At 41.1% G+C, this 24,082-nt stretch overlaps 1 protein-coding gene across 1 annotated transcript in view; it reads left to right on the plus strand.

Annotated features, from left to right (window-relative positions):
• The first annotated feature begins 3,097 nt into the window (after positions 1 to 3,097).
• The window catches only part of LOC118374584 (kinesin-1 heavy chain), a 42,127-nt gene continuing 21,142 nt past the window's right edge, over positions 3,098 to 24,082 (plus strand). Inside the window, exons 1-5 of the mRNA XM_035761039.2 lie at positions 3,098 to 3,563; positions 22,316 to 22,403; positions 22,499 to 22,572; positions 22,841 to 22,945; positions 23,139 to 23,187. Coding sequence (XP_035616932.1) covers positions 3,438 to 3,563; positions 22,316 to 22,403; positions 22,499 to 22,572; positions 22,841 to 22,945; positions 23,139 to 23,187 — 442 coding nt within the window. The 5' untranslated portion in view covers positions 3,098 to 3,437. The remainder of the gene's footprint in view (positions 3,564 to 22,315; positions 22,404 to 22,498; positions 22,573 to 22,840; positions 22,946 to 23,138; positions 23,188 to 24,082) is intronic.

The following is a 24,082-nucleotide window of genomic DNA, read 5'->3' on the forward strand; positions in this document are numbered from 1 at the left end:
CTGAAAAACAGCTTCTATCTCAAGGCCATCAGACTGTTAAACAGCCACCACTAACATTGAGTGGCTGCTGCCAACACACTGACACTGACTCAACTCCAGCCACTTTAATAATGGGAATTGATGGGAAATTATGTAAAATATAAAACTAGCCACTTTAAACAATGCTACCTAATATAATGTTACATACCCTACATTATTCATCTCATATGCATACGTATATACTGTACTCTATATCATCTACTGCATCCTTACGTAATACATGTATCACTAGCCACTTTAACTATGCCACTTCGTTTACATACTCATCTCATATGTATATACTGTACTCGATACCATCTACTGTATCTTGCATATGCTGCTCTGTACCATCACTCATTCATATATCTTTATGTACATATTCTTTTACCCCTTACACTGTGTATAAGACAGTAGTTTTGGAATTGTTAGTTAGATTACTTGTTGGTTATTACTGCATTGTCGGATCTAGAAGCACAAGCATTTCGCTACACTCTGCAATTTGTTTTACTGACAACAACCACAATACTAATAATTCCAGAACTGATCTTTCTGATTCCTCCTTTATGTGTAGGTGAAAGGCAGGAAGTAGCCTACTGTATATGGAATTTCTGTATGTAAATAGCTAATTTACATTTTCAGGCAAGTGGTCATAACCCGAAAATTCATTAGAATAGTTTTATTGTCACATATGTGCAGTGACATATGTTGTTTTAGAGGGTCAGCCATTGTAGTACATCACCCCTGGAGCAAATTAGGGTTAAGTACCTTTCCCAAGGGCACATCAACAGATTTTTCACCTTATCTGCGTGGTATTGGACACAGAGATCTTTTTGTTTACTGGCCCAATGCTCTAACTGCTAGGCTACCTGCCGCCTACCTTCTGCTGACTTGCCCAACGAGCATCTGCCTTTTCAATCCTTTGCCTTGTCATAGCTAGCTGTGCTGTACTTCGTAGTGCAGCGGTTCCCAAACTAGGGGTCGCGACCCCCTGTGTGGTCGTTTGATGTGAAAATGAGGTCATAAAATAATTTTAAAAATCTTGGTAAAAAAAATATATACTGTGTTTATATATACATTATAATGTCATTTTTGTCTCTCAAAATCATTGTAAATGTGGTTAACCTTAAAAATCTAAAGGAGAATTATTCAAATCTAAAAGTAAAAATTCAACCAGAGAGTGTCCTTAGATCTTGAGGAAAAGGCTGCACTTGACCATTGCACTTGAATCATTCACATGGTGAATGGCTAAGCCCCCTACGCGATGAAATCACACACTATTGCAGAGACTTTGATATTACCGAACACAATTGATATGGTGAAAATAATGTGTGGGGAGGCAGAGGCACATCAATACCTTTGTCAGATTAAACTGTGAAGAATTGACGTTTTTGGAAAAGGTTGACCCTTACCTTTTGGCTCATCCATTTGTGGTTTCAGGGTAGGTTAAAATAGAGTTTGGTCCTGTGGAATCAGTGAGGTTAACCAGAAGTGATCTTGTGATAATTGTTTGTATTTCTGCTGGTCAGAGGAAGCAGGCGCTGTATGTTAAAGGAATGGGGGCAAGAGATGTGAATTGTTTTGTTCTCAAGAAAAGGGCGCCATTGAAAGGAGGGATTACTGGGGTAGCGGTAAATGTGAAAGCAGCCAAATGAAGTGGAAGATTCCCTGTGTTTGTGATACTCGTCGTTTGGTGTGACGCAGACAGGTGGCGTGTGTGGTGAAACACACATTGTCTGTTCTTTTGAGTTTTGATGTTGAGTCTTTGCACGACAAAGTGATATAGAAGTTATCCTGTACAACCTTTTGTGCAGAATACATTACACTTATGGGCATGTGGCAGTAGTGTGTAGGATGGAGGTTCCTAGGTGTGAGAAGTGTGCAGAAGGGCACAAGACAAAGGAATGTGTAGAATTGTAGAAAGTAGTGTTAATTGTAGGGGTGCCCATGAGCGGCTTTTCAAGATATGTCGATATAGGACTCGTTTTACTGTGGATATAGATACTTTTGTACCTGTTTCCTCCAGCATCTTCACAAGATCCTTTGCTGTTGTTCTGGGATTCATTTGCACTTTTCACACCAAAGTACGTTCACCTCTAGGAGACAGAACGTGTCTCTTTCCTGAGCTGTATGACGTCTGCGTGGTCCCAAGGTGTTTATACTTGCGTACTATTGTTTCTACAGATGAACGTGGTACCTTCAGGCGTTTGGAAATTGCTCCCAAGGATGAACCAGACTTGTGGAGGTCTCCAATATTTTATTGTGGAGGTCTTGGTCTTGATTTTCCCATGATGTCAAGCAAAGAGGCATTGAGTTTGAAGGTTGACCTTGAAATACATCCACAGGTACACCTCCAATTGACTCAAATTATGTCAAATAGCCTATCAGAAGCTTCTAAGCCATGGAATTTTCCAAGATGTTTAAAAGAACAGTCAATTTAGTGTATGTAAACTTCTGACCCACTGGAATTGTGATACAATGAATTATAAGTGAAATAATCTGTCTGTAAACAATTGTTGGAAAAATGACTTGTGTCATGCACAAAGTAGAAGTCCTAACCGACTTGCCAAAACTATAGTTTGTTAACAAGAAATTTGTGTAGTGGTTGAAAAACGAGTTTTAATGACTCCATGTATGTCTGTCAACTTCCGACTTTAACTGTATATGTTTCAGTGAGATTGGATTGTACTGTACTGTACTGCAGGGATAGAACATAAGTCGCAGAAAATGGAGTTTGTGGTGGCAGCTGCAGAGATTTTTTGGGTTGCGAGATTTGACATCAGAAGAGTTGGGTGTGATAAGTAGTGGTAGGATGGTTTCCCATCCTTTCAGGTTATTGGCCTGAGGTAGGATTAAATAGATTTAAATAGTGGTGTAGGGAGGTGTTATTTTTTAAATCATTGTATGTTTTATTTATTTTGTGAGTGTAGTGTTAGATGGTAGGGTATTTATTGTTTATTTTTTTTAAAGCAAGGAATAAAGGGAGTTTTACTCCAGTCTAGTAGCTGGCGGTAATGCGACATTTATTGGATGCCATCCGCCCCATCGAAGAAGAAGAAGTCGCCTACAGAGGTGACGTCAGTGGGTTATTCACAGCCGCATACAAACAGCGTTCCATAGCATAGCAGTCATAGGGGTCCCTCCCTACTCCAAGTGCAAGTCCAGAGTACAGTACTGTGCAGCCGGTGCGTCAACATGACTTCCACTTTTTTAATGGATGTCCTTTTAAATGTACATTTCTGATGAATAGTCAACTTGCTGCGTTTTCCGAAGAGGGAAGAGATTGACCTAACTCAACCAGCATTCACGGGTGCGGCATCTGTTTGCCTCCGACAGGCACAGAGCGACCCGGCGCTTCTCCTGTTGTAAGCACAGCTAGCTAGCAGGATCTTGTCAGTTGTGACTCTCCATCAGCGGCGAAGATGGCGGACCCGGCCGAGTGCACCATCAAAGTGATGTGCCGTTTTAGACCATTGAACAGTTCAGAGGTGGCAAGAGGGGATAAATACATACCAAAGTTTACAGGGGAGGATCAAGTGTCTATCTCGGTAAGTTGACATTCAAACACGGAAAACATTGGTCTACGAAAACAGCCCCCCTTTGTAATGCTAGCTAGGCTAACTAAACTAAGCATATCACATGATTCTTGGGCCAGCTAGCTGGCTAAAAGGAACACCAGCCAAGGACAAGGGCACTTTCTGGTTCACTCCTTCGTTCGCATAATAGCAAGCCAGACATTGATTCATATCTCACATTCAAATGCCATCTAATGAGTAACAACACATTTGACGGCAGCAACACCATTGTGTGTCAGCTAGCCGGCTGAATGAACGTTAACAAGGCTAGGTAACGTTAGTTACTTTTTGTCTTGTTGGCTAATTAGCTAGAGCTAGCTAACCTAACGTTAGCAAAGTCCACGGCCTACTTTATTAATTGACATGGACACAAAGAAGTATAGCTGGTTAGCTAACGATAACGTGAGCTAGCTTGGTAGGGGATGGCGAAGATGTCTACTGTAACTAGTTAGCCAATTGGTGTGGTTGTAGTTAGCTAGTTAAGTTAATGTTAGTTACCAGTCCTACAGAGCGGTATTGAAATACTAGATAGTTACTAGGTAGCTAAGGATAACCACCTCGCATATGCCATTGCCTCATTAACAGCTGTCACTTGTTGGGCGTATTGAATGGGGAATGTTTTCGCCAGGCCCAATTCCTTGGTGCAAATTATTCTTCTAACGGCCTATTGGGATAAGGGGGCTTTGTAGATTTGTAACAATTTGGGGTGCGGTACTATGATAGAGGACTAGGAGTCAGGTGTGAACATCTGCTCAGTGCTCACTACACTACTTCGCCCTTTGGCCTTGTCAAAGGTAAATGACAGAAACCATTACAGTTGGGACAAACTTTATGGACTTCCAAACACTTCCCTCAATGCTGTAGCCGAATTACGTTCCTTTCCTGAATGATAAACAGTCAAGTATAACAAGTCAAGTTGTATTTGTCACGTGCACAGTTTTTTTGTATTCCCAAAGAGATGTGGATGAATGAAGGTAGACACTGAAGGAAGAAGTCCTTGCACCATAGCAACAGCAAATGTAGAATCCAAGGGTGTGGCATCTGGTCATGATTACTGGATAGTTAATGGAGAATTACTCATAAATGAGCATGTTTGTTATGTCATGATGTAGTTTGGAGGAAAACTTTTGGCCCGAAGTATAACATATTGTAATGACATAGATCAAAATTGAAAGAATACCCCAACAGTTCTCGAATTGACGATTTATTGACTCAACTCACAGGCTACTGTCTGGCTGTAGTCTATGCTAAATAAATCCGATAAAACAATCACAGCTACTCAACTCACTGTCGACATGAAAAAGGGAGAGAACAGTGCCAAAAGTAGTTCACTGTATAAGAAATGGGGTGAAGGACACAACCCGTGTCCCACCACATTCGTACCTAATGAGACACATTCTCTTTTAACCTCTCTGGGATATTTTTTTAAATTTGACCTTTATTTAACCAGGCAAGTCAGGTAAGAACATATTCTTATTTTCAATGACGGCCTGGGTTAACTGCCTGTTCAGGGGCAGAACGGCAGATTTGTACCTTGTCAGCTCGGGGGTTTGAACTCGCAACCTTCCGGTTACTAGTCCAACGCTCTAACCACTAGGCTACGCTGCCGGTAGTGTCCCACCTTGCCAACAGCCAGTGAAAGTGCAGGTGCACTTCCGGATTGGATTTTTCTCAGACTTTCGCCTGCAACATCAGTTCTGTTATACTCACAGTCAATATCTTTACAGTTTTGGAAACGTTAGTGTTTTCTATCCAAAGCTGTAAATTATATGCATATTCTAGCATCTTGTCCTGACAAAATAGGACAAGAGTCGCAACAGGTTTAAGACCATGAAAAACAAGATTATCTGGTCTGATGAAACCAAGATTGAACTCTGGCCTGAATACCAAGTGTCACATCTGGAGGAAACCTAGCACCATCCCTACGGGGAAGCGGGGTGGCAGTGTCATGCTGTGGGGATGTTTTTCAGCGGGAGAGACTGGGATACTCGTCAGGATCGTGGAGAAAGATGAACACAGCAAAGTACAGATATCGCTCAGGGCCTGACTGGGGCAATGGTTCACCTTTCAACAGGACAGCGACCCTAAGCACACAGCCATGACAATGCAGGAGTAGCTTCGGGACATGTCTCTGAATGTCCTTGAGTGGCCCAACCAGAGCCCGGACTTGAACCCCATCAAATATCTCTGGAGAGACCTGAAAATTGCTGTGCAACGACACTCCCCATCCAAGCTGACAGAGCTTGAGTGGAACTGCAGAAAATAATGGGAGAAACTTCCAAAATACCGGTCGTGCCAAGCTTGTAGCGTCATACCCAAGAAGACTCGAGGCTATAATCGCTGCCAAAGGTGCTTCAACACCTAAATAACAGAGCAAAAAATATCAATGTTCATATTGTCATAATATGAACATTATATTTTCCCTCTTATTTGGTCTACTTCGTCTTGATTGAGAAAAACAACAATTAAATCAATTCAGTAAATGAGGCTGTAACGTAAAAAATGTGAAGTCAAGGGGTCTGAATACTTTCCGAATGCACTGTAGGTCATTTCCTAGTACACTCACCCAGACCTCAGGGAATGAGGCCCAAATGGGCCCTGGTTAAAAGGAGTGCACTACATAGGGAGCCATCTGGGAATCATACCCAGACCTCAGAGAATGAGGCTGACTAGTTAGCATTAGTTGGACTGGGAATCCCTGGGTAGGCTGTATAATTTGATGGTGTTTTCTAGTGTCTGCCTTTGCATTAATTTGAATAATATTGGCCTCTTTGTTGGTGAGATGTTCAGTTTCACTGGGTAAAATTGGACATTTTAGTCATTTAGCAGACGGTCTTATCCAGAGCGACTTACAGGAGAAATTGTAGTTAAGTGCCTTGCTCAAGGGCACATCCACAGATTTTCCACTTAGTTGTCTTGGGGATTCAAACCAGTAACGTTTCGTTTACTGGTCCAATGTCTTAACCGCTAGGCTCCCTGCCCTGTCCTAACCCCATTTGTTATCCATTGCAACAGGGTATCGGGTGCGGCGGCAGATAGGCTAGCTGTTAAAACATTGGGCCAGTAACCAAAAGGTCGCTGGTTCGAATACCCAAGCAGATGAGGTGAAAAATCGTTCAGCGTGCCCTTGAGCAAGGCACTTAAACCCTAATTTGCTCCAGGGAGCCTGCACTGCTATGGCCACACTACAATGGTGTGTGTGTGTGTGTGTGCCTGGCATTCCATACTCAGTCAAGTCAACAATCAGACTCTTCTCCGCTATAAACAATGGGCTGTGCCTTTCAGAGAACCAGGTACAGAGACAAATTAGCCAGTTTATCTTCCAGTATTGGAGGACAACCGAGAGACTGTGGCACAGTAATAGGCCCGCAGTCTAAGAGGTTGGTTGGCTGCAGACACTTGTAGGGTTCTGAACAGTGAAATAGGTTGTGTCCAAATTGGCACCCTATTCCCTACATGGTGCACAATTTATGACCATATGCAGGGGAATAGGGAGCTATTTGGAAGGCAGACTTAGAAGCCTGAGTTAGTCAGTTTGATGATGAAGTAATTTCCTTTATGAGAATGGGCCTGAAGTTCTGTCTACTGTAGCTCTGCCTGAAGCTCCTGGGTATAATTTATAGGCTTTTTGTTCAACCTCTCCTCTCCACAGAATGGTTTTGTTTTTGTGCCAGTGAAGTTAAGACTGAATCCCAAATTTGCTTATGGAGTAGTGCACTATGGGCCCTGATCGGAGGGCTCTGGAATAATTTTTTTCCACTGGTAGCAAAAACTTATTCAGTTGATGGTACCAGTACAACCATTTTTTTGCCACCTGAACAGCGATAATGACCTGACCTGTGTCCCATAATGTACCTGCATTTCATACAGAAACAGGCTAATAATGTCTAGCCATCTTATAAAATAGCATGCCCTTTCAGGGCTTGACATTGCCAGTGGCACACCGGGCTATTGCCAACTGCCCCTAATGAAAGAATTAATGGCTTCTGAAAGCGTGCGCATAATTAAAATTGTATCTTTAATTTGTGGCCTGAGCAAGTAGCCTATAACAACCTACCCACAAATTACATTTTAACGCAACTATATCATATTTACGTTTTGTTTTCCCAAATCTCCGTGTTATTTTTAGCGATTTTGAAGAGACAGTCTACAGTTGTAGGGCCCTAAAAAAATCTGTCTTTTGGGAACTTTTGTCGGTGTGGATGGTTAAGGGGCCAGAACATAATCATAATAATTATAATACACTGCAAATTGACCACAATGAGATTTTGTATTTTAGAAGAAAAAAAAAACAAATCACACAATCACGTCTTTTTTTCCGGGCTAGGTACTTACATATTCCCTAAATTTAACTCATTTTTTGCTGGTGAGTTTAGGTAATTATTTTAACCTAAAGTTTGGTGGGCCCCCAAAACATCCCTAGCCCTTTAATTACATGTTAATTTGGCTAACTGTGTTTTTGTACTGTACAGTTTAGTGTAGACACGGTTATTATACACTGAACACAAATACACGGTTTCATGAGCTGAAATAAAAGTTATGCACAAAGCTTATTTCTCTCATTGTGTGCACGAGGCTTATTTCTCTCAGTTTTTTAAAGTTTAACTTTGACCAACTGATGCAAATCTGTATTCCCAGTCATGTGAAATCTATAGATTAGGGCCTAATGAATTTATTTCAATTGACTGATTTCCTTATGAACTCAGTAAAATCTTTTAAATTGCCTTAATTTTTGTCCCATATAGATTTTTTGTATTTATTTTCAGTTAGTTTTCAGATGTGATTTGTTAGTTTTTATTTAGTATTAGTTGTATATTAATATTTCAATTTTATATTTGTTTTAGTGTTGGGGACAGAACATGCGTGGGAGGCTAAAAGCTGTTTGTTGTTTTGGGGGGGATTTTGCTTCTTGCAACTGGGGGGCAGTAATACATAAGGTGGTGGATCAGGTTATAGGATAGATTTTAGGGATGCACGATATATGGGTGAACTGATCGGAATCGGACGATATTAGCTAAAAATGCAAATATAGACGTCAAAGTTGACGTGCATACCTACAGTTGAAGTCGGAAGTTTACATACACCTTAGCCAAATACATTTTAATTACGTTTTTCACAATTCCTGAAATGTTTAATTTAATTCTAGTAAAACTTCCCTGTCAGTTACATGGAACCCAAACCGGCTGCGCTTGTGCGCCATCTTGCAGAAATATATTTTGTCCCCTCACACCAAACGCGACACGAAGGTTAAAATATCAAAACAAACTCTGAACCAATTATATTAATTTGGGGACAGGTTGAAAAGCGTTAGAGATTTATGGCAATTAAGCTAGCTAGCTTGCACTTGCTAGCTAATTTGTCCTGGGACTGGTCGAGCACCATTACACACTGTTATCAAGTGCGCTATTGTTCAGATGTTGCCCTACCGGAGTTAGTTATATAGCCTCACTGCTATTAGCTTCACGACATACTATGTAACGCCCTTTGGGTCTTTTGCGTTTTAAAGATGTGAAATAACACTTTAACCTGTTAAATAAGCTTTTAATTTGACAAATAACACAGTTCTGTTATAGAATGTTGTGTGTTCTGAATTTTCACGTGCAAGCCAAGCACCATTACTATCAGTAGCACTGTCAAAGCTGTACAAGAAAGTCTGCAAACATCGGTCATGAACGATGTGTTTACAATGTCACGTTGGTAATACAACATTATTTGTTCGACCGCAACTTCTGGGATAGCTAGTTTGGTACCTAGCACCAATACAACCAGCCTGAAAACAATGACCAATAGAAACTGCAGTCATTTTCATTATTCTAAGCAATGATTTAGAAATCCTTTTAAGTATTAACTAGGTTGCCACTTGTTGATCATCTATTGATTTGATTTGAAATTTAACTTCAGTTTATGAAAATAAATGGCTAGTCAGTAACTTAACTCTGTTGCCCAAAGCTAACGTTTATAAGCAGTCAGCGAGCTTCATCTGGCTAGTGCGGCTCGACCGCACCGGGTTATGTGTTGTGAAGCTAGTCACAATAAGGATTAGGCACAATAGTGGAATTTGCAGTTTGCCTTCAAAATAAAAGTATCTCATTGACAGAAATACAAATGAAGACATAGTAGAATTATGTCGTTTATTTTGAAGGCTAACCGCAAAGTCCGCTATTGTGGCCTTATTGTGTCATGGATGGGTCCGAAAACCTTTCATCAAATAACCCTTATTTATAAGACAGTCATTTATTTTAGAGGACACCTAGCTATATAGTTAGCTAGAAAAATGGGTGTTATTTGACATATCTTTTTTGACACACAAAGACCCAAATGGCGTTCCATAGTAATCCTGTTCAAGAATGAAATGACTGAACAAATGAGGTGATACAGCCTGGATTCGAACCAGGGACCGTAGTGACGCCTCTTGCACTGAGATACAATGCTTTAGACCGCTGCGTCCATGTGTGTGTTCACTATTTAACTGTACTAGAATGCTTAAAAGTCTGCAATTTTTTAAAATATCGTTATAAGGCTTTTCGTCAAGGAAAATATTGAGTATCGGCCAAAGATGTTATGTCGGTGCATCACTCTTAATTTCAATTTAAGTCAATTTGACTTGGATTTAAAAAGAATAGAGTTGGAACTGGTGGAAACAATATATGGTGGAAGGACTTCCCCCTCCCCAAAATAGCTAGTAATGCACAAGCTATGCCTATTTGAAGCATTGAATTGATTGATTGCATTTACAGTATCGGTCAAAAGTTAGGACACCTACTCATTCAAGGGTTATTCTTTATTTTAACTATATTCTGTTGTAGAATAATAGTAAATTAAATAACACATGGAATTATGTAGTAACCAAAAAAGTGTAAACCAATATCTTAGATTCTTCAAGGTAGCCACTCTTTGCAGAGATGGCAGCGTTGCACACTCTTGGCATTCTCTCAACCAGCTTCATGAGGAATGCTTTTCAAATCCAATCACATTTTATTTGTCACATGCGCCACATACAACAGATAGACCTTACAGTGAAATGCTTACAAGCCCTTAACCAACAATGCAGTTTTACAGTGCCAAAAAGAAAAAAGAAAAATTAAGATTATCAAAGCGGGGCTGTACACGGGGTAACGGTACAGAGTCAATTTGCGGGGGCATTGGTAATATGTACATGTAGACTAGGGTGGTTTGTGTCTTTGACAATTTTTTGGGCTTTCCTCTGACACCGCCTGGTATATAGGTCTAGGTCCTGGATGCACTACCCTCTGTAGTGCCTTGGTGTCAGATGTTGAGCAGTTGCCTTACCAGGCAGTGACACAATCCTTCAGGATGCTCTTGACTGCAGCTGTAGAACCTTTTGAGGACCCATGCCAAATCTTTTAATTCTCCTGAGGGGGAATAGGTTTTGTAGTGCCCTCTTCACGACTGTCTTGGTGTGCTTGGACCATGTTAGTTTGTTGATGTGGATGCCAAGGAACTTGAAGCTCTCAACCTGCTCCACTACAGCCCCATCGATGAGAATGGGGGCGTGCTCGGTCCTCCTTTTCCTGTAGTTCACAATCATCTCCTTTGTCTTGATCACGTTGAGGGAGAGGTTGTTGTCCTTGCACCACATGGTCAGGTCTCTGACCACCTCCCTATAGGCTGTCTTGTCGGTGATCAGGCCTACTGCTGTTGTCATCGGCAAACTTAATGATGGTGTTGGAGTCGTGCCTGGCCGTGTTGTCATGAGTGAACAGGGAGTACAGGAAGGTACTGAGCACGCATCCCTAAGGGGCGCCTTTGTTGAGGATCAGCATGGCAGATGTGTTGCCGGTTGAGTTGTCCAGGATCCAGTTGCAGAGGGAGGCGTTTAGTTCCAGGGTCCTTAGCTTATTGATGAGCTTTGAGGGCACTATGCTGTTGAACGCTGAGCTGTAGTCAATGAATAGCATTCTCACATGTGTTCCTTTTGTTCAGGTGGGAAAGGGCATTGTGGAGTGCAATAGAGATTGCATCATCTGTGGATCTGTTTGGGCGGTATGCAAATTGGAGTGCATCTAGGGTTTCTGGGATAATGGTGTTGTGAGCCATGCCCAAAGCATTTCATGCCTATGGACGTGAGTGCTACAGGTTGGAAGTAATTTAGGCAGGTAGCCTTAGTGTTCTTAGGCACAAGGACTATGGTGGTCTGCTTGAAACATGTTTGGTATTAGACTCAGACAGGGACATGTTGAAAATGGCAGTGAAGACACTTGCCGGTTGGTCAATGCATGCTCGCAGTACATGTCCTGGTTGTCCGACTGGCCCTGTGGCCTTGTGAATGTTGACCTGTTTAAAGGTCTAACTCAGTTCGTCTGCGGCGAGCGTAATCACTCTGTTGTCCGGAACAGCTGATACTCTCATGCATGTTTCAGTGTTGCTTGCATAGAAGTCTGGTAGGCTCCTGTCACTGGGCAGCTCTCGGCTGTGCTTCCCTTTGTAGTCTGTCGTGGTTTGCAAAACCTGCCACATCTGAGCGTCAAGAGCCGGTGTAGTACAATTCGCTCTTAGTCCTGCATTGAGGCTTTGCCTGTTTGATGGTTTGTCGGAGGGCATAGCATGATTTCTTATAAACTTACGGTTTATAGAGCCCACTCCTTGAAAGCGGCAGCTCTAGCCATTAGCTCAATGCGACTGTTGCCTGTAATCCATGGCTTCTGGTTGGGGTATGTACGTACAGTCACTGTGGGGACAACGTTATCGATGCACTTATTGATGAAGCCAGTGACTGATGTGGTGTACTCAATAACATCGGAAGAATCCCGGAACATATTCCAGTCTGTGATAGCAAACTGTCCTGTATTTTAGCATCTGCTTCATATCACTGCTTTTTAATAGACCAAGTCACTGGTGCTTCCTGCTTTAATTTTTGCTTGTTAGCAGGAATCAGGAGGATATAATTATGGTCAGATTATCCAACAGTCTTGAAGGAGTTCCCACATGCTGATTGTGTAATGTTGTCCCACTTCTCTTCAATGGCTGTGTGACGTTGCTGGATATTGGCAGGAACTGGAACACAGTGTTGTACACGTTGATCCAGAGCATACCAAACATGCTCAATGGGTGACATGTCTGAGTATGCAGGACATGGAAGAACTGGGACATTTTTAGCTTCCAGGAATTGTGTACATATTCTTGAAACATGGGGCCAGTGCATTATCATGCTGAAACGAGGTAATGGCGTCGGATGAATGGTACGACGATGGACTTCGGGATTTCTGCATTCAAATTGACACAGATAAAATGCAATTGTGCTCGTTTGTCCGTAGTTTATACTTGCCCATACATAATCCCGCCACCACCATATGGGGCACTCTGTTCAACGGTGACATCAGCAGACCGCTTGCCCACACGACACCATACATGTGGTCTGCGGTGGTGAGGCCAGTTGGACGTACTACCTAATACACTAAAATAAAGTTGGAGGCGGCTTATGGACATTAAATTCTCTGGCAACAGCTCTGGTGGACATTCCTGCAGTCAGCATGCCAATTGCACGCTCCCTCAAAGCTTGAGACATCTGTGGTGTTGTGATAAAACCGCACATTTTAGAGTGCCCTTTTATTTTCCCAGCACAAGGTGGACCTGTGTAATGATCCGTGCTTCTTGATATGCCACACCTGTCAGGTGGATCGATTATCTTGGCAAAGGATGCTCACTAACAGGGATGTAAACAAATTTGTGGAGAAAATGTGAGAAATTAGCTTTGTGTGGAATATTTCTAGGATATTTAATTTTGGCTCATGAAACATGGGACAAACTTTACATGTTTATTTTTGTTCAGTGTAGTTATTTTTGGAGTCAAACATACATTTAAGTTTTTCAAAAGGGTTTGTTCATTATTTAATTTCAGTTTACTAAATAGATTTTCTTGATTTAGTTTTTGTTTACTTTTATACCCTAACCTTTTACTATGATAATTAAGGGGCATTTACAAATGCCAGGTAGGCCTACTTTGCAGTCAACATTTAATTGGGAAGTTTTTTTTGGAAAGCCTTTCGAAATGTTCTTTCAAACAGCACATGACTAAATTGTGCATTGCAAAGACTTCGTAACAAGCTTTTGGAATACCTGGTTTGCGTGCCCGTTGCATACCCATTGCTGTTTGAATAAATATTGATTAAAAATAATAATAATCTAAACCAGAAACTATGACCAGCAACCACAAAATCGCTGGCGCCCTATGACCAATATAATGTGTGCCGCACTGCCAAGTCAATGCCAAATGTTTTGGTCGCAGTCTTGAACCCTGTCAAAGTAGCGTACTACATAGGGAGTAGGGTGCCATTTGGGAGACAAAAACCAAGGAAGGTTTCCTAATAGAATGCCGGTGACTTGTCTTTGGCTAGCATTTTGGCTGAGCTGACAGGCATATAATCAGTGATCATTGTCAAGGCAGCAGAAGCATTTTGGAAGTGCTCAGTTATGCACACACAGCCACAGCAGCACAACACTAAAACTGTGTCCTGATTCTCCACCCTTCTTCTGAAGTTTGTACTTGCCCACTTTCCTAAATGGATTTAAGTCTTGTATTGGTTAAAGCATTGGCTGGAGGGAATTTCCATCGTTGTTAATCCATGCAAGATAGTGTGCAAGTGCACACTTTGGGGAAAAGGTTGGAGAATAAGGACTCGGACAGATTTTTGATCTAGGTAGCCTATTCACAGCCTATTGCCAGGGGTTGAGATGCATGTACTGGAGTGAATCATTTAGATACTACTCCATCAATCCTTCAGAGATATATTAATGTCAGCAACACAACTGGCTTTGCACCAAAATAACCTCAATTGTATGCTGCTAGATGGTATAAATAAAAGGACCGCTTCCATAGGTTTTGATTCTGTGTTTCAGCTACTGTTTAGCTACTCCAGATGTCCCGCCCATGCAATGTTATAGGGGATGCTGTGTCATTGTAAATGGAAAAAAACTCCCTCTGTTATCTATAGTGATTTATTTTGGCTGATGCTGTCAGATGAACAGCCTGATGTGCTCTGCTGATCTGTTGTCAGTAAGTAAATCCTTTTGCATCTTACAGAAACAGAGGGAGGATGCTGATGTTTCCTAGCTGTCTCTAGCCATTACTGTCACAATGAGAAGTGAAAGGCCCATGGGATTGTCCCAAATGGCCGCCTATTCCCTATATATTGCACTACTTTTGACCAGGGCCTGTCAAAAGTAGTGCACTTTACAGGGAAATAGGGTGCCTTTTGGGAGTTGACCTAGGTTTATACAATGAGTCTACTTCCAATATAGGCTAGTCCATTAGTGGACACAAACCTAATTATGAAAGGCTATGTTTGTAATGTTTGGACTGAGTTGGTTTGGTGGTGAATAAGGTATACCGCTGTGTTTCTCATTGACCTGGTGGATGTCTAATGGCATCTCTTGTGCCTGTTTGAATACAGTGCATTTGGGAAGTGTTCAGACCCCTTCACTTGTTCCTACTTTTGTTACATTACAGCCTTATTCTAAAATTGATACCCCCCCCCCCAAAAAAAATCTACACACCCCATAATGACAAAGCAAACATGTTTTTTTTTTTTTTTTTAATGTTTTTGCAAATTTATTGCAAATGAAAAAACAGATCCCTCATTTACATAAGTATTCAGACCATTTGCTATGAAACTTGAAATTGAGTTCTGGTGCATTCTGTGTCTATTGGTCATCCTTGATGTTTCTACAACTTGATTGGAGTCCACTTTTGGTAAATTCAATTGATAGGTGTTTGTGAGCCTTTCCAAATCATGTCCTGTCTATACAAGGACCCACAGTTGACAGTGCATGTCAGAGGAAAAACCAAGCCATGAGGGAGAAGGAGCTTTGAGTTAGGATTGTGTCGAGGCACAGACCTGGGGAAGGGTAGTTAACATTTCTGCAGCGTTGACAGTCCCCAAGAACATAATTCTTAAATGGAATAAGTTTGGAACCACCAAGACTCTTCCTAGAGCTGAGCAATCTAGGGAGAAGGGCCTTGGTCAGGGATGGGACCAAGAACCCAGTGGTCACTGCCTGAGCTCCAGATTTCCTCTGTGGTAATGGGAGAATCTTTCAGAAGGACAACCGTCAACCAATCAGGCCTTTATGGTTGAGTGACCAGATGGAAGCCACTCCTCAGTAAAAGGCACATGACCGCCCACTTGTGACAGTTTGCCAAATGGGATGATTTCACTGAACAACAAAATGGGAATATTGAATGATCCCCAATGATACATATCGCATCTCCCAAAAACGTTTTAAACATGCATCTGTAAAATGATAGTCCAGAAACTAAAGCTTTGGTTGTCTTCCTCTCAGGCTTCCATGTCTTCTCCCTGGACCTCCTCAATGTACAGACTCTTAGGCCTCATCTTCACTTTCCAACCTTGTTGAGCATGGCTCGTTGTCAGGCTCAAAAAGCCTCAAATTTGCCTGTATGGGCACCAATTTTTCAACCCTTGTATTGGTCAGCCTGGTGTGTGTGTGTGTGTGTGTGTGTGTGTTCCCAAACAAGGACCAGAGGCGGCTGATTTTGGTGGGATTTGGAGGATGATGATGAAGGCAGCGGGAAAGAGCCTCAGATCCACAAAGTTCCTTCCACCAGGTGGCTGATGAGATATTTTGGAACGACTCCATCACAAAGCCCTTGATTGGAAGTGGGGCGGCAGGGTACCCTTGTGGTTAGAGCGTTGGACTAGTAACCGAAAGGTTGCAAGTTCAAATCCCTGAGCTGACAAGGAACACATCTGTCGTTCTGCCCCTGAACAGGCAGTTAACCCACTGTTCCTAGGCTGTCATTGAAAATAAGAATGTGTTCTTAACGGACTTGCCTAGTATAAATAAAGGTAAAAGGTGTGACGTGAGGGTGGGACTCCTCCACTTTAGACCAAGCAGCCTTCATGTTCACAGCATTTTCTGTCACCAGTGCAAGTACCTTCTGTGGTCCAAGGGCATTGACTGCCTTCAGCTTATCTGCAATATAGAGGCCGGTGTGTCTGTGCTCTTGCAAAATACTGGTGGAGATGTATTCCTTGCCCACGAACATTTGACCACCCATCAGAGATTGCCATACAGTTTTGCTTTGTCTATGATTTGCTTGACATTCACTTGAACTCTGAACTCTGCATCCAGCAAAATAGTAGATAGAGCATGTCTGGTTGGAGGGGTGTATACTGGATGAAGGACATTCAGATATCTCTTCCAATACACATTGCCTGTGAGCATCAAAGGTGAACTCGTTGCATACACAGCTCGAGCAAGACATTTATCAGCATTTCTCTGACTATGTTCCTCCATTGAGTCAAACTTCTGATTCCAGGAGGACCATGTCGATAAGGTGTGTGATTCATAATTTTCACCTTGAATAGAGGTAGAGGGACTTTTGTCAGTGGTTGCTTATTGTGAGCGCTGAGGAGACTTGACACACTTGGCCAGATTCGGCATCTTTTTTTTGCATTCTTCACATGATTTGACACAGTATTTGCAAATGTACACAGCTTTTCCTTCTAGCTGCAGTGAAATGTCTCCACACATCAGATAGTGACCGTGGCATTTTCCTTTATTTATTTTTTTGAGTGAAAAAATAATACTATTCCATGTACAGATAAATAGTTAAGCAGTTAGGTTAAACAACTCATTTTTAAGATAAATGTTTTAAAATGAATCATATGGAAACGGGTGAATTAACACTCCTCAGAAGGGTCAAGCAAGCTAAAACCCACACGGTAGCAAACTAACTAGCAGGAATTAACAAGTTAGAATTGATTTAAACACACTTTGCTGTAGGCTACTATTTACTAGTTACCAAAAAAATCATGGATGTCATAAAATATATTCACCCCACCCATTATTGTTCGAAACTTACCAGAAAGCATGTAGTCCTTGGCTCAGACAGTATAGTAGTGTGGGCTCAATAACATCTCATTAGTGTGCAAGGTCTTGAGAATCATCTGTACATGTGATAGAAGAATGCATGCAGAGGGTGGCAATTCTATTGAATTGGGGATAGTTGAACCAAAATATGCCGCAAGACCTAGAATTTCCTTGTGTACCCCACAAAGGTTCACTGCTTTAACTTCAATGACCTAACATTTTAAAGAGTAGCCTGTATGCAAAAAATATATAAGAAACAAAGGGAAGGAGCCATTAACATATAATAGGCTCTCCCAACAAATAATATTAGGCAAAAGAAAACAGAATACAGAACATGTTAAATAAATCGAGCATACATTGGTAGGCTTAACTGTCTCTCTTCCTAAAGCAGGCTGTCCTAAACTGTAAAGGGTAAATGCTGGAAATGAAAAGTATTCCAAAAGCCTTGTATAAATACATAAAGGATCAGCACATTTTATTATAATATTTGGACTAACCCACACTTGGGTAGCCTATATGTAATTGCCATAAAACAACGTAAAACATTGAAAATCTGTACTCTGAAGCCTACTGAAAGAGAAAGTGGGAATGAGGAAAGCAGGCTCTGTTCTGTTTTTTCCAGATTTAATAATTACTTAATCACCCCAACAAACTGTAGGTCAAAGATGGATTAATTTGTCCAGCAGTAAGATCCCAATTATGAGCATAAATCCAGGTAATTTCAAATCCTTAAGGAGAAAGGGTTGCTTCAGTCATCAAAGTGGACTGGACAGTGTTCCACGGTAGGTTTAAGCTACTTCTTGGGTCCTTCTCGCTCACTCCTTCTGGGCCCAACAATTTGCCACATAGTTGGCATATTTTTCCAGACCCTGTCCTTTGATCTGGAAGGTGTTGTAATTCCAGTGGCGTGCAGGAAGGACTCTGCATCATGTACAGAATCCAAGATGTGCGTTTTGCTCTCACGTGTGACCTGCAGCTTCGCAGGGAACAGCATAGGATATTATGTTTTTGGCTGCCAGTTCTTTCTTGATCATGTCGTAATCTTTTCTTTTCCGCAATAGCTCTGCAGAATAGTCATTGAAGATAGATATGCGTTTGTCTTTGTAGAATAGTTGTCCCTTGGTTCTCGACAGCTGCATTATATCCTGTTTCGTTGAGAAGGCCCAGGATGACAGCGCTGGCCTCTGCCCTTCGTTCCGGGCGTGCTCTGGGCTGTAGGTGCGGTTCTGTGGGCCCCCTCTATGACCAAAGGTGTTGCAGTATCGATTTTCAAGATCTCCCTCAGAATCCTGTCCACAAATGTAGACATTTTCTGTCCCCTTTCTGTATTGGTTTCGAACCCAAAAATTATAAAATTATTACAACGTGAAAAGTTTTCCAACAATTCTCCCTTTTGCAATTCCTATACCTGGCCCATCAGGTTGCTAATAGCCTGGTCTTGTTGTATTCACTTTTCGTCATGTTCCTCATTCTTCTTCTCAATATGGGTCATCTGTTTATAATTTCTCCCTTGACTAGTGTTCATGCCATCAATAGAGATTAGCATTTTGCCGGTTGTTTCTTGTCAAAATAACTTCAAATTCTGCCATGAGAGATGAACCTCCCATCACTGTTATGGCTGTGATGGTGGCCTCTACCACGTCATGGAGTTGGGCTCGGTGATCGACTTAATCCGCTATGTTCACCGTGTTTATCTTCGATAACATCTTTCACTTGAATATTTATCCTTACTCATTGCCAGTCCGATTTAGGTCAAATATGTACTTACTACTCAGTTTAATTTAGTCCAAAATTGTCAGCTTGATCAGCATGCACCCCAGAATTCCATGCAGGAAAAATAAAAATACATTTACAAAAATGTTTTTGCTCATTATGGGGTATTGTGAAGATTTGAGGAAAATTCCCAAATGTAATCCATTTTAGAATAAGGCTGTAACATAACAAATTGTGGGAAAAGTAAAGGGGTCTGAATATTTCCCGAATGCTCTGTACCTGTTTTATAATTTGTTGGTTGATTTGTTCATTCTAGAATAATGGTAAAGTATTAAAATGGAGGTCCGTTGTCTAATATATAGACCTGGCTATTAGGCCTATACAGTATACACACCTTGTATAATAAGCTAGGCTGTATCAGTAGGCCTATGCAACCTCATATAAAAGGGCTCAAGTAAATGTAGGGAGATATGGCAAAAATGAATCACAATATTTTGACAGTTTTTTGTTTTTGAATAAAAGTAATAAAATCCTTTGAGTAGTGCACGTCCCTATTGTGGCAACGCATACATTCTAAGTGATTTCATTTACATTTACATTTAAGTCATTTAGCAGACGCTCTTATCCAGAGCGACTTACATGGGACTTTCTCCCGCCTTAAGGTCAAAACGTGGCCTGCCAGTTTGCACATATGAGTTTTTTTGGGAGCTATTTCCTCACATATTTTCTTGAGACAAGTCAAAGTTTGGTGACCCAAGTCTAAGCCCCTTCGTCGGTGGTTGGTCAACTGTACTACTACTACTACTACTTAGTAGGGATTATTCAATGAGGTGTTTGTCATCAACAAGAGACAACTATTTTTTCATGCAAGTTTGCACTTGACAAATACTGCACCGAATAGCTTAGTTGGATGTAAAATTCTGCGACTTAAGACCGTTGCAAAAATATCTAATGACAGATTCCTTGATTTATCTTCAGACTATTCTGACTCACGTTTGAAGAACTGGTGCTACAGCGTATCGAGCGGCAATATTATGGTTTGTCCTTGTTTTTCATGCAGTCTTTTAAGGGAGTATGCGAGGCACATGCATTCGCTTCGACCTAGCCAAGTAATGCTAGGAGCAAACCGAAACTAGTGTCCCTCCAAATGTATAATTTTCATGAAATTCTGCATTTCCTGCCCTCGTTTTATCATTTCCACACGACATCATATGCTCTGCATCATATAAATCTAGGTCAAATTGCAATTTTGAATTGCGATTTAGAACAAAGGACTTATGTGAACTATTGGAACATAAATATAATTGTTCAAATGTCTATTGTTAGAATATAGCGGACAGCACTTTAACTACATTGTTTGACATGACCGGGTAGGAACCAAAGTTTCGGTCAGTGTTAACCAGGAGACTCTAATTCTGTAGCTAACCCATTCAGGCTTCGCCTATCCCTCTGATTTTATAGGATATCGTTCCAACGTTCTTATTTAAGCATACACGAGCACTGGTTTCAGGCTGTATTAGCTAGCTACGTTTTCTCTGACTCTTGTACAGTTGGTGAACTAGCTAGCCAGCTAAATAGCAATTAGCTTTAGTGTCTAACACAATTTATTTTAGCCACAACCTGCGAAGATAAACTTGCAGTTTGCAGACAGTAAGATACACTATATGCTTGTGGATTTATATTAAGAAGCAAAGTAGAAAGCAGCATCGCTGTGACCCGCATCTTGTGAAAGGCAACGTGTCGGCAAGTGCTCGTGACTCCGTGGTCACACAACAACTGCTCTCCCTAAGTGACGGGGCAGGGCTTGGTGTGGGAAGTAGGAGAAGAGGGGAGAGTGATGATTCAAGTAGCAAAAACAAAAATTGACATGCGCCACTCTGCCAAGTGTTATCACATTTAACAAACCAAACATTGAAATACTGTAGGGCCGTTCCCAGCAAAAATATTTTGTTGTTGATTGGTCTAAATTTGTATGTATTTTCCCATATATCAACACGCTATGTTTGAATACTGAGCTTGTCTAATGCCCCCCCCCCCTTGCTGCTGTCCTTTGCAGGTTCTTCCATTATGCTCCTGAAGTTGCCGGTAATAGGCTACACCAGGGTTCGGCAACTTATTCAATTTGGAGTGCCAAGTTATCGTACCACTTCTACTGATTTTCAAATCCACATTTTTGTGGAACAGTCATTTAATTTATAATCAAATCTTCTCAAAATCAATGTCATGTGGTTAATCAAAATACTATCTTAATGAAAATGACACTTTTTAAAATGTTTATTGCCATTGCCTATATGTAAAAGTAGCCTTGCATGTGGAAAATATCCTGATTTTTTTTTAAATAAAAAAAATTAATATCCAAAATCACATTGGCTACACATGGCCTGTCTGCGAGGAACTTGAAACATTATTTCAACAATTTAAACTTAGTCAGGCCCGAAGCTCATGTTAGCAAACTTACAACGTATAATATTTCCTGCGACAGTGAGCTCCTGACATGCAGCTGTAGGCTCAGGGATAAAAAGTAATAATGTAGGCCTTTTTTTATGCTGTTTCCACCGGAATAGAGCATTACACCCCCCCACCCCCCCCCATGCTGAGTGGTTATTGATAGGTAGAGCGCTGCAACAATTTGAACAAGTTGAACTATTGTCATTCTCAATGGATATAAAAAAATACTTTTGTTTACTTGCTGTTTGAGGTGAAGAAATAAATTATGTTGAGACGTGCCACAGTGATGATGGTAAGCTAAAACAATCAGAAAGAAAAGGTAATGTACTACTGGTGTGCCGTCTCCGCAATGGAATAGTTCACTCAGACAGGCATGAATCGGACGGGTGTCTCGTGTGCAATAACATAAAAAAATATATATTTGCCACGACTCAAGTAAAAAAAAAAAAAACACCAAACAATTGACCAGTTGACTTACTGTGGTCAGTCTTAACTGTTATAAAAGGTCATATAGAAACACAAACCGGTCCTTGCATCAATACCTGTGTGTGTTATAGTAAAATACAGTATACTACTCAGCCCTAAGTAAATGTTAACATTAGTGCAATTTACAGTAATTCTGTTTTGGATACTTTTCCTAATTACCTTGTTGTTCTTGAGAGGCCTAAGTGTTCTTTGTTGCTGATTTGACTTTCCCTCTCGTTTTACAGGGTAAACCGTTCATGTTTGACCGGGTGTTCGGGTCCAATACGACACAGGAGCAGATGTACAAAGCCTCTGCTCAAAAGATTGTTAAAGGTACTATCCTGTGGCACTATCCTACCAGTGCAAACCTTCTAGGCAGTTTTAAAGTAATTGTTTTAAGTTCTCAATGTCTTTTGCTACATACACAGATGTCCTTGAGGGCTACAACGGGACTATATTTGCCTTTGGGCAGACATCGTCTGGAAAGACACACACCATGGAGGTGAGGCAGAGCGAGGCCTATGCAATTATACATGCTTCTATCTTAATGGGTTTGGTCAAATGATTTCAACTGGGATTGGGGTCAATTCCATTTAAATTGTCAATGAAGAAAGTAAAATTAAATTCCTTAAATGCTCTCAAAGAAAGTTGAGTAAAATTGGAATTTTAGGTTACTTCCTGCATTGAATTGGAATTTAAATAACATCTTGACCCCAACCCTGTTGTCAACTGTTCTATGTTTGACGGAAACCTGTCTTTGTCCTGTAAAGGGTAGCCTCCATGACCCGGATGGTATGGGGATCATCCCCAGAATAGTCCAGGACATCTTCAACTACATCTACTCAATGGATGAGAACTTGGAGTTCCATATCAAGGTACGGAGCACTTCAACCACACAGTTGGCCTCAAGTGATTCGGTTGCCAAATAAAAGGGGGAAAAATGTACCTAAAGACAGAACGCGCCATGTGAATCTACTAACTAGCTAGCTATTCCACATCAGCTACATAATCCGAATCAAAAACACTGCCCAGCTAGATTGTTTCTAATCTGAGGACTCTCTGTTGCAGGTTTCATATTTTGAAATTTACCTGGACAGGATCAAGGACCTACTGGATGGTACGTACTGTATGTTACGGCAAAGCAAGCATCCTCATTTGACCATTCTTGGGATTTAGTCTGTGTCCCAAATGGCGCTCTATTTCATATAGTCCATTACTTTTCACCAGGACGGGTAGGGCTCTGGTGAAAATGTGTGCACTGTATAGGGAATCGGGTGCCATTTGGGTCGCAGACATCGTCTGTTGGGTAATCACTCCCCCTCACACACATGCAAACATACATGCAGTTGAAGTCGGAAGTTTACATACGCTTATGTTGGAGTCATTAAAACTCGTTTTTCAACCACACCATACATTTCTTGTTGTCAAAACTATAGTTTAAGTCGGTTCGGACATCTACTTTGTGCATGACACAAGTAATTTTTTCCAACAATTGTTTACAGATTATTTCACTTTCACAATTCCAGTGGGTCAAGAAATGTACATACACTAAGTTGACTGTGCCTTTTAAACATCTTGGAAAATTCCAGAAAATTATCTCATGGCTTTAGAAGCTTCTGATAAGCTAATTGACATAATTTGAGTCAATTGGAGGTGTACCTGTGGATGTACTTCAGGGCCTACCTTCAAACTCAGTGCCTCTTTGCTTTTGACATCATGGGAAAATCTAAAGAAATCAGCCAAGACCTGAGTGAAAGAAAATGGTAGACCTCCAAGTCTGGTTTATCCTTGGGAGCAATTTCCAAACGCCTGAAGGTACCATGTTCATCTGTACAAACAATAGTGCACAAGTTTTAACACTGTGTTCTATCTCCTAGAGATGAACGTACTTTGGTGCAAAAAGTGCAAATCAATCCCAGAACAACAGCAAAGGACCCTGTGAAGATGCTGGAGGAAACAGGTACAAAAGTATCTTTATCCACAGTAAAACGAGTCCTATATCGACGTAACCT

Source organism: Oncorhynchus keta, chromosome 4 (assembly GCF_023373465.1).
Source record: "Oncorhynchus keta strain PuntledgeMale-10-30-2019 chromosome 4, Oket_V2, whole genome shotgun sequence".
NCBI classification, from domain to species: Eukaryota; Metazoa; Chordata; class Actinopteri; order Salmoniformes; family Salmonidae; genus Oncorhynchus; species Oncorhynchus keta.